Consider the following 15,220-nt stretch of genomic DNA (forward strand, 5'->3'; position numbering starts at 1 on the left):
AACGCTTTCTTTCCTTCCTTCCTTCCTTCCTTCCTTCCTTCCTTCCTTCCTTCCTTCCTTCCTTCCTTCCTAATCCTCACGCGAGGATAAATATTTTCCCATTGATTTTCAGGAAGAGTGGAAGAGAGAGGGAGAGACAGAGAGAAACACTGACATGAGAGAAACACATTGATTGGTTGCCTCCTGCACGCGCCCTGACCAGGGCCGGGGCCGGGAGGAGCCTGCAACCCAGGTACGTGCCCTTGACCAGAATCGAGCCGGGGACCCTTTGGTCCGCAGGCTGACGCTCTGTCCACTGAGCCAAACCGGCTAGAGCCGTGGTCGGCAAACTCATTAGTCAACAGAGCCAAATATCAACAGTACAACGACTGAAATTTCTTTTGAGAGACCAATTTTTTTAAACTTGAACTTCTTCTAACTACTTCTTCAAAATAGACTCGCCCAGGCCGTGGTATTTTGTGCAAGAGCCACACTCAAGGGGCCGAAGAGCCGCATGTGACTCGTGAGCTGACCACAGAGCTAGGGCAAGCACATCTCTTTTCCAGGAAGCCAGTTTCTATAATTCATCCGTGTTTCCCTCCTTTTTCAGTGTATTACCCATAGGTCTGAGATACTAATATATCTGCTGTAAATTTATGTTAATAGTTCGGAAATTCAACGAGGTGGTACCTGGGATACGCATTTACTGCCCATGAGGACTGAGCAGTGAGCGGCTGCAGAGGGAGGAGAGCTCCTGTCCCGAGTTCTGACACCCGGGCCTCGCCAGGGACCAGGCAGAGCCTCTCTCCTGCCGTGAATGTGGCCCCGGCCAGAAGCCTGCTGGGCAGTGCCCTGGTCTTTGCCTGTAGTGTCCACCCATGCCAACAGCCAGGCTCACGCACCAGCCTCCTCTGCGGGGATGGCCGCCCACTGCAGGAGGGATCTCCTCGGACCAGAGCTCTGCTGGTGTGGCTGCCCACTCTGGGAGGAAGCTGCAATATTTGTTAATGTTCGTTTCATTTACGATCACCATATCAGAGCACTGAACTGCTGTCTGGGCCGGTCTGCCTATTCTAGAATAGCACCCAGCCAAGAAACAGCTGTGACAAGAGAATTCTGAATGCAATTTTTCTTTTTGTCTGAACAAGGATTCAAATCAGTGTTAATACTTTCAAATGATAAAACTTCCCTAAAACCCTGACAGGTTTGGCTCAGTGGATAGAGTGTTGGCCTGCAGACTCAAGGGTCTCAGGTTCGATTCCAGTCAAGGGCATGTACCTTGGTTGTGGGCACATCCCCAGTGGGAGGTGTGCAGGAGGCAGCTGATTGATGTTTCTCTCTCATCAATGTTTCTAACTCTTTCTCCCTCTCCCTTCCTCTCTGTAAAAACATCAATAAAATATATTAAAAAAAAAACAAAAAACTTCGCTAAGGATTTAATAGACAAGTGTCAAAGGCAACCATTTTAAGCAAATTCTTTTTTTGTTTTGTTAATTCTCACCAAGGATATTTTCCCATTGTTTTTTTAGAGAGTGGAAAGGGGGAAAGAAAGGAGCGGAAGGGGTGGGGGAGAGAAACACTGATGTGAGAGACATTGATTGGTTGCCTCCCACATGTGGGATCTAACCTGCAACCCAGGTACGTGCCCTTGACTGGGAACCGAACCCAAGACCCTTCGGTGTGCAGACTGACACTCTACCACTGAGCAACACCGGCCAGGGCAGTAAATTCTTTCACAATCAAATGATTGCAGCCCACGAAAGGCAAGGTGGATCACAGCCCTCTTCTTCCAGGTTCTCCTGAATGTATTAATATCTTCCGCCTAAGATCATTTCACTTTTGTATTTAACTGGAGCGCATAGTCCCTTGATTCCTCAAAAGAGACTCGCTGTTCCTTAATGGGCAGGCCCATGTTTAAAGAACATTTTTTGGCCCTAGACAGTTTGGCTCAGTGGATAGAGCATCAGCCTGCAGATTGAAGGGTCCCGGGTTTGTTTCTGGTCAAGGGCACATGCCCAGGTTGCAGGCTCGATCCCCAGTAGGGAGCGTGCAAGAGGCAGCCAATCAGTGATTCTCTCTCATTGATGTTTCAATCTCTCTCTCCCTCTTCCTTCCTCTCTGAAATCAATAAAAATATACATATATTTTTAAAAGAACACTTTTTGACTCAGCTGTCCAGTCCCAGGACCCCAGTTAGGTGCTTAAGAAGAGAATCTAGAGACATCTCATGCTCTGCGGATCAGACTTGTCCTGTTTGCTGAACAACTTTCACTTATCTGAGTATTAACTGGGTTTCTGCTTTTCCTTCCCTTAGGAATTCATCGGCTCGCACAGTGACACACATCTAGGGCCCAGTCATATCCTGTGCTATTTCCCCTGAAAAGAGACAGAGTCTCCTGAACACAGAGTAGCCCCCGCTTCCGGGACTCTGCACAAGCTCTCCCTCTCCTGGAACATTCCCTCCCAGCTCTTTGCCTCTCTCTCTGTCACTCACGACCATTTGACATTGTTTCCTTAACCAGTTAACTGCCATAGTGTTTATGACGCAAGTGGCGGACCTTTCTAAATTAAATTCAAAATATCATGGCGCCCTAACCGGTTTGGCTCAGTGGATAGAGCATCGGCCTGCGGACTCAAGGGTCCCAGGTTCGATTCCGGTCAAGGGCATGTACCTTGGTTGTGGGCACATCCCCAGTAGGGGGTGTGCAGGAGGCAGCTGATCGATGTTTCTCTCTCATCGATGTTTCTAGCTCTCTATCCCTCTCCCTTCCTCTCTGCAAAAAATCAATAAAATACATTTTAAAAAAATATCATGGCAATTAACTGGTTAATCACTTATTTGCCTGTTTGCTGTTTGTCATCTCCCACAGGACAGTATACTCAAGAAGGCAGGGGCATGTCTGTCTACTCACCACTGAGGCCCCCGTGCTTACCACAGTGCCTTGCCCAGAGAAGAAGCTCTGTAAATACCTGTCGGATACATGAACTCATTCTCCTCTTACTTCTTTTTTATCCTTCAAGCCTCCGATTTTCCCCCAGGATGCCTTCTCCATCCCCCCAAGACTGGTTCAGGCTGCCCCTATGAGCTCACCCAGCCCCTGAGCTGCTTCACTCTACTCACTGCACTGTGCTGTGACCACGTCTTTGCCTAGCTGCCTCTCGGAATGAACTATCAGCAACTTGAGGGTAGGAACCATATTATTTTTTATTTTTTTAATCCTCACCTGAGGATATTGTTCCATTGATTTTTAGAGAGAGTGGAAGAGAGAGGGAAAGACAGAGAGAAACATCAATGTGAGAGAAACATATCAATTGGTTGCCTCCTACATGCCCCCAACTAGGGCCCGGCCAGGGAGGAGCCTATAACTGAGGTACGTGCCCTTGACCAGATTCAAACCCGGGACCCTTCGGTCCGTAGGCCGGACACTCTATCCACTGAGCCAAACTGGCTAGGGCCGGACCATAATATTTTTTGCATAATATCAGCAATGTCTACAATGGTGCCTGACACTAGCATATACTTAAATCATTGGGTGAATGAATATTCCTCTCTGTGGCTTTTCTTCAACCCCCTTCTCTTCTAAGTTATTCCTTTGGTTATAATAGCTGTAAGCATGTGTATATATTTAGACTACACTTGCTGCAAAAAGGATCTGAGATAACCACACACCCGCACACACACTCAGGATATTTAGAGAGAGCACCTACATAGAAAGAGGAAATTGAGAAATCAGAAAAAGATATATTGTTAAATCAAGCGAAGAAACACTCAAAGGCTTTTGCTTGAAAATTCCAAGTGATCTGCACAATGGTTTGCCGTACTGCTCCACCCACACCTGTGTGAATTAGCTGAAGAACCGCCTCAATTCTCCTTTCCCTCCTCCATTCTACGTAAAAGTTACCACACATTCCAGAAAGGAATTCTCAGCATCAGTTGTCATCTTCACTTTCCCTAATAATGGCCACGTACCATACAAAACTAGGAGTCAGGCCCGAGCCGGTTTGGCTCAGTGGATAGAGCGCCGGCCTGCGGACCAAAGGGTCCCAGGTTCGATTCCGGTCAAGGGCAGGTGCCTCGGTTGCAGGCTCCTCCCCAGCCCGGGCCCTGGTTGGGGTACATGCAGGAGGCAGCCAATCGATGTGTTCCTGTGACATCGATATTTCTTTCTGTCTTTCCCTCTCTCTTCCACACTCTCTCTAAAATCAATGGGAAAATATCCTCAGGTGAGGATTTAAAAATAAATAAATAAAATAAAATAATGCCTTTAAAAAATAAAAATAAAAAACAAACCTAGGAGTCGGAGTATCTCAGTGGACCAAATGAGGTATATGTCCCTGGGGGCAGAAAGAGGGGAGCAATAACTGCCCCCGGGGGTACAGCCTTTGCTCTGAATAGATGGAAACCTGCCAGGAGCTTGAAGGCCAGGACAGTAGTCTGTGCACCTGCAACTCCCCGACGGGCCTGCCCTGCGTACGGTCCTGGTCATGAGCGAGTGGATGCGGGTGGTACAGGGAGGGGCCCGGGCTGGGAGTCAGCTTGGCCTGGGCTGAATCCGGGCCCCTCCAACCTCAGCAGTGGAATCTTAGGCAAGTAACTCTGGCATCCAGTTTCCTCCGTGGAAAATGGGGGTTAAAAAAGCAAACTACTCAGTAAGCCTTGAGGACTAAATGACATATGAACTGCCCAGTACAGTGCCTGGCATGGGTAAGTGCTCAGTAAACATGAGTGCCCCTCCCCCCACTTCCTGGTTTTTAGGCTCCTGAAGCCAATTCTACCATCACTGCCAGGAATTCGGCTCTGCAGTCAGACTCACCCCACCTCTGCGCCTTCCTCCACCTCCATGTATGAGGAGGGAAGGGAGAGAGCAGGGCCCTCCTAGCATGCTCATTCTAGGTCCTGGCCCACAAAGTCCAGCTCGGTTCTGTGCCCCCAGATCCCTCTGCCCAATGCTGGCTGCCCATCAGCACGCCAGCTCCAGCCCTGATAGGGACCGGTCAAATAAAACTGTCAGGTGAGATCATCACCTCTGCTCTTTAGTCCTCCTTAACAGCCTGGAGTGTATAGGAATTTTCCTAAATACCGGCTATCTATTTCACTTGTCCTTTACTGAGTTTGAAAGTCCATAAATAGAAAATCCTATGAAATCTTGTCTGTCAGTTCTAACAGCAGGTCAACATAAATAAAACTAAATCACATATTTGTGTATCTGTTGCAGCGAGATAACGGAATCTCTCAACGCTGGTTCAAAGTCAGGTTTAACCCCGACGTTCCTGATTTCTCAAGAAGATGCAGCGAAAGCCTCGCAATGGGGCTGAATGACATGTTGTGTATGAAATGGAACCTTAGTGATGCTCTGGCAAACACCTATAATCATCTTCCCGATGGCGGCCGAGGTGTTTCCAGGTTCCAACTTACTTACTTCCACTGCGTCCACTCATCAGATAAAACGACGACTTTGAGGCCAAAGAGGAACTGCAGGGAAGATAAATCCTGAGAGCCTCCCAAACATTTCACAGTGCCCACTCCCCTGGACAGCGGGAAAGGATATCTGCCGCCCCGGCTTGTCTCCCGGCCGTCGGTGGAGCGGGTGGAAGCGGGTCCTCGAGTGCCTCTCCACCAGCCCGTGGTGGCGGGTGCCCCGCACGCTGTCGGCTTGATGAAAGGACGGCTGCAAAGAGAAGGGGAGAAGGTTGGCCTGTGACCTTGCAACTGCCACTCACGCCCGGGAACAACGGCTAACAAAACAGAGGGAAAGAGTGCTTTTATAATTTTACTCCATGACTATACCCGAGTCAAGGTAAAGAAAATAACGTAGCACACGAAGCTTTTCTATCTAGTTGGAGAATAAGTAAAAATAGTCTTGCCCAGCCAGCGTGGCTCAGTGGTTGAGCGTTAACCTATGAACCAGGAGGTCACGGTTCGATTCCCCATCAGGGCACATGCCCAGGTTGCGGACTCGATCCTCAGTGTGGGGCGTGCAGGAGGCAGCCGGTCAATGATACTCCCTCATCATTGATGTTTCTATCTCTCTCATCCTTTCCCTTCCTCTCTGTAATCAATAAAAAATATTAAAAAATAATCTTTAGTGTATTAAGATGGAGCTGAAAGAATAATATGTTAATATACGTTGTCGCAGTTAGGAGGTGGAGAATCAGGGGACTGTGGGTTCATACATCAAATCCCAGAAGCTAGGAAGTACACCTGAAATGTGAAAGATGTGAAATTTAACCCTTTGCACTTGCTTGCTTTTTCTCGATTCCTGCTACCGATGCTAACTGTGTCGAGTCACACTCGACATTCGAGTGCAAAAGGTTAAGACAGAAATAAGCTGGATACCCGCAGTCCGCAGAGCCCAGAAATACAGATATAGTATCAGAAATAAAATGGGCCCGGCTGGAGTGGCTCAGCGGGCTGATCGTTGTCCTGTGCACCCAAAGGTCGCTGGTTCGATTCCTGGTCAGGGACATCGCTGGGTTGCAGGTTTAATTACCGTCGGGACAGAAGGCAACCAATCAATGTCTCTCTCTCTCACATCGGTGTGTGTGTGTGTGTGTGTGTGTGTGTGTGTGTGTGTGTCTACCTTCCTCTCTCTAAGCATGTCCTTAGAGGGAAAATAAATCCTACCTAATAACAGACAAATATGCAAATTGACCATACCTCCAACACACCCACAAGCCACGCCCACAAGCCACAGCCACCATCCGATCAGAGCGGGTATGCAAATTAACCCATCCAAGATGGCTACAGCCACAGAGAGCAAGGTTTCCCAGGCAACAGAGGGAAATAAGCTTTCCGCCTGCCCTTGCCAGGCCTAAGCCTCCACTCAAGCTACAAAGTTTCAATTATAGAAGGAAAATAAATTCCAGATACCAGGGCCTCCGCTTGGGTTGCCAGGAGGTGTGGCCAGCCTGCAAACCACCACAGGCCTCTCGCTCAGGCCGCCCCACGCCCCAAGGGAACCCAATCCTGATCAGGGACACCCTTCATGGCAAACCAGCTGGCCCCCACCCCTGTACCAGGCCTCTATCCTACCTAATAAAATGGTAATATGTAAATTACCATCACTCCACTACACCCAGGATTGGGCCAGAGGGAGGCGCAGGGGGCGGGACTCGGGGTGGCTGGGGTAGCCGATTGGGCTGGCGGGAGAGCCATGGCTGTGCTTTGGAACAGAAGGGGCCTCTGGGGCAGCGAGCTCACGTCCCGCCGCAGACCATCAAAAGCGGGGGAGCTGGGTGCCTGTCTGCTCTGGCACCAGGCCTTTCGGAAGCCTCAGCCGAGCCGGAGGCTTCCGAAAGGCCTGGTGCACCAGCGGACAGGCACCCAGCTCCACTGCGATCGAAAGCAAAAGCGTGTAGGGGACCCTACACGTGCATGATTCAATCATGCACTGGGCCTCTAGTAAATAAATAAAATGGAACAGCTACAGACTGGGGACTATTTATAATTTTGATTGAATTGACAGTATTAAACATTCAGACTTAGGGGCTTCTAGGGCAAAATCAGAACATCTTGGCCACACGGATCCCACATGGCAATAATGGGTGAAACAAGAGTGGCTGCTCTCTGTAAGTAGGAAGCCCGCTCTTGTGCTTTATGGACTCACTGTGTCAGATATTTGAGTTTGTAACCTGAGGTAAGAAGAGAAAAAAGAACACTATCTAGATACAAGTGGAAAACTTGCAACTCATGATTCCCAAAAGGCATGAATGAAGGATAAACACATTTAAGATAAACCCATGGTCATTAGATCCGAAATACTTTAAGGGTGCCTGGGGTATATTCTTAACATTTTTTAGAATGGCACCAAAAAGGACATTTCTGGTTGTCAGAGAATAAACCCCAGGCTGGACCATTACAGCTCACATAATGAGGTGATATGTATGCACACTGCATACACAGAGATGAATGTTTATGAAATAGGTAAAAACAGACTTTTAGTTACAATTGAATATGTCAAAAAAAATTGAGTATGTCAAATAGCTCGCTTACTAGGAAAGGAGTCCTCTGAGGCCAACCTTCTGTGTCCCCAAAAAATGTACACACGATGCCTGTAGATTCTATTACATTTTGAAAATGAAATGTATTTTCATAAACACTGTCTTGATGATCATTCAAAATGTGTATACATTTTTAGGAGACACCCTGTGGTGTTTTGTTTTTTTTTTTAAGCTTCACCTAAGATCATGCCTCCTCCACGCGGCCTGACTGGGTTTTGAACCTGCAGCCTGAGTATGTGCCCTGACTGGGAATCGAAACCTCGACGTTTTGGTGTCCAGGATGCTGCTCAAACTAACTGAACCACACCAGCCAGGCCTGGAATATGTTTTTTAAAATATATTTTATTGATTTTTTTACAGAGAGGAAGAGAGAGGGATAGAGAGTTAGAAACATCAATGAGAGAGAAACATCCATCAGCTGCCTCCTGCACACCCCCTACTGGGGATGTGCCCGCAACCCAGGTACATGCCCTTGACCGAAATCGAACCTGGGACCCTTCAGTCCGAAGGCCGATGCTCTATCCACTGAGCCAAACCGGTTAGGGCTGGAATATGTTTTTATAGGGAGCGTTCTTTAGCTAAGAATTGATGGCTCATTTTTCTTTGTTAAACATATGGATTTTCTCATATTGGATTTGGGAATTACTCCTATTTCTCCTGAGTGGGCTGATAAAATGTCTGGGCTCATTTAGTTTGTTTCAATCTGTTTTTACAATCTAAGTCTATTAACTCCTAAAACAAAGAGGTCTTACTGAGGAACAAGTTCTGGGCCTGGAAGAAAAATTCTCATTCTGACAGGTAAGCTGGATGTGAGTGATTCCTTGAAACACCTTTGTTAACCAAGAGGATGCGCACCACAACACACTTTATATTAGAACCTATTTTACAAGATAAACTCAATTTTAAGAGACAGATGACTGTTCCAGGATAAAGAAAAATGGAAGATTCTCAGGTAAGAAAATCATATAGGCCCTGGCGAGATAGCTCAGTTGTTTAGAGCATCATCCTGATACGCCAAGGTCGTGGGTTCGATCCCTCGCCAAGGCACATACAACAATCAATCAATCAATGCATAAAGAAGGGAAACAACAAATCGATGTTTCCCTTCTTCTCTCTCTAAAAATCAATACATTTTAAAAGTTTTTTAAAAATCCAACTGGTGTGGCTCAGTGGTTGAGTGTCGACCTATGAACCAGGAGGTCATGGTTCAATTCCCGGTCAAGGGCACATGCCCAGGTTGTGGGCTCGATCCCCCGCGTGGGGTGTGGAGGAGGCAGCCGATCAATGATTCTCTCTTATCATTGATGTTTCTATCTCTTGCTCCCTCTCCTTCCCTCTCTGAAATCAATAAAAAATAAAGATCATATATTCACTCTAGTAATGTTAAATGTACTTGAAAACATATGGCCAGACTGCGCTTCCAGAGGCCAGGCTGCAGCGGCCAAGGGTCTTTAGAAAGCTCTGGAAATGTCTTCTCGATTTCCTACTACCCTTTCCTTTTCTGCATTATCCGCTGCTGGCCCAAATCCTGTACTGCTGGGACTGTTTTGGGGTACCAGCCTGTGTTTACATATGATATTTTCTTTTCTTCCTCAGCGTGGCGCAGCTTCAATTCTCTGCCCCTGCAGCAGCTGATCTTCCAACTATATGTGGCTTCGGCATTCTCAATTCATGGGGACCTACCTCCCATCAAACGAGTTAGAGCAGTTGTCCAGTCAGGGAAGCTGGGGGCTGAAGGCGGTTTCAGAGGGAAGGAGCCCATCAAGCACTATGGTGTTGGAGACCCCAAAAAGCTAGTGATAGACAGACACATGATTCTCCTGTTTCCACCGACTTCTAACTTGTCTTGCTTGCTAGAGCTAAAATTCTGTTATTGGAAAGTACATTTCTTAAGTTAAAGAGAGAGAGAGAGAGAGAGAGAGAGAGAGAGGAAGAACCCTGCCACCCTGAAGACCAAGTACAAGGTGGGACAAAAGTAGGTTTATAGTTATGAGAACATGAAGCAGAGCTTATTCTTGTACTAGAGGCCCCATGCATGAAATTCATGCAAGGGACTCGGCCCTCGCAGCCCTGGTCGGCCCTCGCAGCCCCAGCTTCATCCGGAAGGTCATCCGGAAGGACATCCAGAAGGTCGTTTGGCTGTTCAGTCCAATTAGCATATTAGCTCTTTATTATATAGGATTACTATTTATGAATGATTGTATTATTTTCCGTATGAACAACCATAAACCTACTTTTGCCCCACCCTGTACTTCATTTTTTCTGTTCCTTTTCAAGTTTTATCCATAGTTTTTGTTGTTTAATATATATTTTTATTGATTTCAGAGAAGAAGCGAGAGGGAGAGACAGAAACATCCATGATGAGAGAGAATCATTGATTGGCTGCCTCCTGCACGCCCCCACACTGGGGCTCGAGCCCGCAACCCAGGCATGTGCCCTGACAGGGAATCGAACCGTGACCTCCTGGTTCATAGTTCGACGCTCCACCACTGAGCCATGCTGATTGAGCTTTTTTATCCATAGTTTTTACATGGTTGTTCCCACAGAGAACATGTATTTTTGTGATCTATTTTTGTTCTTAATGTCATTTTACAAATAATATTCCATATGTTACATAACCCTTACAGCTTTAGTCAGTATTTCATTTCCCATGTTTATGAGGCCAACATTCAGTGTTCCAGTTCAAAGAACATGTGACTGGAATCAAAGCAACAGTTCTAGTCCAGGATCCTCCACTTACTGAGAAGTTACTTCATCTTCCTTATCTGTAAAGTGGAAATGATGATGCTGATAATTTCCTTGCAGGCTTGTTGAGAACACTAAATTATGTATTGCAAATGCTGCCCTATCCCAGGGATCCTGGATGTTCATGGACCGAATTGTATCCTCCAAAATCCATGGGTTGAAGCTCTAACCTGAAATGTATTTGGATATGGGGCCTTTAAGGAGGTATTTAAGGTTTAAGTGAGGTCATAAGGATGCATTCTAATCCAATAGGACTAGTGTCCTTAATAAAAGGAAGTGACACCAGCCCTAGCTGGTTTGGCTCGGTGGAGAGAGCGTTGGCCTGTGGACCAAAGGGTCCCAGGTTCGATTCCAGTCAAGGGCAAGTACCTTGGTTGTAGGCTCCTCCCCAGCCCAAACCCTGGTCAGGATGCCTGCAGGAGGCAACCAATAGACATGTTTACCTCACATCGATGTTTCTGTCTTTCCCTCTCTCCTCCACTCTCTCAAAAAGATCAACGGAAAATGTCCTCGGGTGAGGATTAACAAACAAAACAAAACAAAACAAAAGAGGAAGTGACACCACCAGAAGGAAGGCCATGTAAGGACACAGCAAGGTGACTATTTGTAAGTCAGGAAGAGTCCTCACCAGAAACCAACTCTACCGACACCTTGGTTTTTGGCCTTCTAGCTTCCAGAACTGTGAGAAAATAAACGTTAAGTCCCCCAGCCATGGGATTGTGTTAGGGCAGCCTGAGCTGACCCATATACTGGGCCTTAGAAGATGGATGTCCAGGTGGCTGACACGTGGAAGCACTTTGCTAGAGGTAAGGCCACCCTACAGAGTCCTTTCGTGGACAGCAAGAGTAGCATCAACGCTAGGGGCCTCCCCAGCATTCTGAGCCTCGCAGTCTCCCCCCAAGGGCCCGAGATCTCAGTCAGACATCCACCTGCTGCCCACGCCAGGTCACTGTGAAAGCTGCAGCCTGGGAAGGATGCTGAAAAGAACGCTGGCAGGGCCTTGTGACTTTCTTTAGCCAGTGGCTCATGAGCAAACGCGATGGACATCTTGTCAAACAAAATCCTCATACTCTGCCTTCTGCCAGGAGAATGCCGTCTCAAGCAGGGGGTGCGCCTTCAGCCCCGGCTGTCATTCTCAATTCCTGTATCTGCTAGTAGCTGAGTCCACGTCTGCTTCCCTCTCTCCAGGAGACTGGCTGGAAAGGTACTAGAGAGAGTGAGCTAATGCTTGGGCCTGAGGTCACACGCATACTATTTTGCTCTGCAGGCTCTCCTGCTGGCCTGTGACGGTGCTTTAGTTCTGAATTTTACTTCTTTAGATCTCGGTAAGTGCATGAAAGACCAGCCCCTCGTACTGAATACACTTCTCTGGGGGAAGGTGCATGAAGGAAGGCAGGTGCCAGGCTCCAGCTAATGGGAGACATCAGAGGCCCTCTCTCTTTTAAAAAGGGTAAGTCAGTCTAACAAAGCGACAACTGTGCCTCACGTGGAACCCAGCTGGAGATCATTCCAGCCACAGCCAGCACCTCCTTTGGTTTTCATGATGAGGGGAGGGAGTCCTGAAGACCTGCCCACAACAAAGAAGAGGCCATTAACTCACTGCCTTGAGGTTAAAAGGACCATTTAATTCTACCTTATGAATTGAGTAGAATGAATGGATTTCAGAGCTTGGGTAGAGACTGTATTATACCGCCATAAAAAAAAAAAAAAAAAAAAGGCGCCTTAAAGATAAAGTCAAAATACTTTACAAATCTCCTGGGTCAGGCCCCCGGAGTCTTGCCAGCCCTCCCTGCCTGCGGGTCCCCACCCTCTTCCTTTGCCCTCTGCGGGGTCAGACCTGGGCAGGAGTTGGTGCTTATTTACACAGACCAGAGGGCGAGGCCTTAAGTTCACAAAACTCCTGTAAGGCCCCGAACTTCTGGGAACAAGGCAAGGTTTTCCTCCCCACGGTCTGCAAGGGCTACGCGATGTTGGGGCTAGTCTTAGCCCAGTCTTGCAGGGTAATTGAAGCCTCAGAGCCAGTGAGTCACCGGGGTGGGTAGTTGTTTTGTTGTTTTTAATTTATTAATTTGAAAGAGAGAGAGAGAGAGAGGGAGTGAGAAAGGAAGAGATAGAGGGATGAAGGGAGAGAGAGAAACATCGATTTGTTGTTCCACTTAGCGATGCATTCATTGGTTGATTCTTGTATGTGCCCTGATGAGGGATAGAACCCGCAACACTGGCGTATCGGAATGACATGCTAACCGACTGAGCTGCTAGGCAGGGGCCAGCAGTTTGTTGTTTGTTTTGTTTTGAAGCTTGGAGACTACGCCTTTTTTGACCAACTGAATTGGGGTGCAGCCTTCTCTCTCCAAATGAGCCCCGCTGAAAGGATGAAGAGGCTGTAAAGAGCAGAGCAGAGCAGCGGAGATGCTGGCACCCAATCTTCCCACTTGAGACCTAACCTGTCACCATGTCCCTTGTGTTGCCCCGTCCTAGTCCTTACTTTGAATTGAAAGGTAAAAGGGAAGGAAAGTTAATAAGAAAACTAAGCTAATCCCTGACCGGTTTGGCTCAGTGGATGGAGCGTCGACCTGCGGACTAAAGGGTCCCAGGTTCGATTCCGGTCAGGGGCATGTACTTTGGTTGTGGGCACATCCCCAGTGGGGAGTGTGCAGGAGGCAGCTGATCGATGTTTCTCTCTCATCGATGTTTCTGGCTCTCTATCCCTCTCCCTTCCACTCTGTAAAAAAATCAATAAAATATATTAAAAAAAAAAAAAAAGAAAACTAAGCTAAAATATTACTCTAAAATAGTTGTTTTTTTTTAAGGCAGCAAAGATCTGTACACACACACACACACACACACACACTCAAAGCAATCAAAATGGTCTCAGAGGTCCACGCTAACTCATCTGCCAAAATAAGAAAAAAACAACAAACTATAAAAAACATGCTCAGGATACAGGGTCTAGGGTTCATGCTGGGCTCCTGTTCAGTAAGAGGCAGATGAGAAAGTCACTGTCCCAGGCAGGGCTCGCGAATGCTTCTCCCCAGGAGGGGTCAGTGTGACATCCTACTGGCCCACGGGCTGCAGCGGGGGACCTGCCACCACGCCCATGCCCAGCACTGTCCCTCTCAGCACCTGCAGCGTCTGGGACAGCAGGTCCCAATACAAGTTTGGTAAATTATTATGTTTCTAAATCATTGGGCTGCAAACAGTGCATGTGCCCCCCAGGGGGTACACAGGATGTGAAGAGGGCGGCAAGAAGACATGAGAAGCTCTGTCTCCATGTAGTTTTCTGTTTTTTGTGTATACCATGTAATAGTAGAGTGGTACATGTATGTAATTTATTTATTTATTTTTAAATATATTTTATTGATTTTTTACAGAGAGGAAGATAGAGGGATAGAGTTAGAAACATCGATGAGAGAGAAACATCGATCAGCTGCCTCTTGCACACCCTCCACTGGGGATGTGCCCGCAACCAAGGTACATGCCCCTGACCGGAATTGGACCTGGGACCCTTGAGTCCGCAGGCTGACGCTCCATCCACTGAGCCAAACCGGTTTCGGCACATGTATGTAATTTATAAACAAACATACCCAGATTGGGTATACAAAACTCTTGGATGCATGATCAAAAAGTTTAAATGAAAAAATATTGGTAATTACTGATATCGGTGGACAGCTCAATTTTTTCATAATAAAATGAAGAATTTCAACTCAGGGATGAGCATGGGCCTGGCAGGGGTTAATGTAGACACCAAGCCTCTAAAAAAACCTATCACTGTTGCCCTGGCCAGGTAACTAGTTGGTTAGAGGGTTGTCTGGATACCCAAGGTTGCAGGTCACATATAAGAATCAGCCAATGAATGCATGAATGAGTGGAGCAATGAGTCAATGTTTCCCTTTCTCTCTCTAAATCAATAAAAAAAAAAAAAAAAAAAACCTGTTACTGGCTTCCCAGAAAGTGCCACACAAGCCCCAAAAGAGGTAGCAGTTTTAATTGCCCATCCCCCACCCCCACCTTCCTGCCTGGTGCGATGTGTGTAGAGAGAAAGGCCTTCCGCTGAGTGCAGTTCCCCTTTTAACTCTACTAACAAATCATGACTCGAGAAACCAGTTGAGGGTAAATTGGGTCTGTCCATTCCTTTCCTCCAGAAGGAGCCGGTTTGCTTCTCATGGTGATGACCGATAAAGGACAGAAACTGTAAAGGGAAGAGGTGTTTTTCGTGGGCTAAGACTTGAGCAGTGACAGGCAGAAGGCGCCTGGCCTGGAGGCAGGTTAAACAGGAGAGCAACTGTCCAATAGAGTAAGGCCAAAGGTGTCCTCAGAGGCCAGAGGGTCAAGTAGGTAGTTTAGGTCAAGTGGGAAGGGAGCCAAGTGCCTGACCCCTAGTTTCAGCCCATCACCTGCCTCTTCCTGCCGCAGGAAATGGACATAAGAGTCACTTGCCGAAACCGGTGTGGCTCAGTGGATAGAGCGTCGGCCTGCGGACTCAAAGGTCCCAGGT

General features: G+C 47.3%; 1 protein-coding gene and 1 long non-coding RNA gene across 3 annotated transcripts in view; one reads left to right on the top strand and one right to left on the bottom strand.

Moving 5' to 3' along the window:
* Positions 1 to 15,220, bottom strand: part of CRTC3 (CREB regulated transcription coactivator 3) — a 102,019-nt gene that overhangs the window by 35,606 nt on the left and 51,193 nt on the right. For both annotated transcript variants that reach the window (XM_054713269.1, XM_054713268.1), the window contains exon 3: positions 5,529 to 5,648. In XM_054713269.1, coding sequence (XP_054569244.1) covers positions 5,529 to 5,648 — 120 coding nt within the window. The remainder of the gene's footprint in view (positions 1 to 5,528; positions 5,649 to 15,220) is intronic.
* Positions 11,511 to 13,438, top strand: LOC129148338 (uncharacterized). Its single transcript, XR_008555402.1, has 3 exons — positions 11,511 to 11,531; positions 11,993 to 12,050; positions 13,023 to 13,438. It is a non-coding gene; the product is annotated as an uncharacterized LOC129148338 (long non-coding RNA).

The sequence above is a fragment of the Eptesicus fuscus genome, chromosome 25, assembly GCF_027574615.1.
Source record: "Eptesicus fuscus isolate TK198812 chromosome 25, DD_ASM_mEF_20220401, whole genome shotgun sequence".
Classification (NCBI taxonomy): Eukaryota; Metazoa; Chordata; class Mammalia; order Chiroptera; family Vespertilionidae; genus Eptesicus; species Eptesicus fuscus.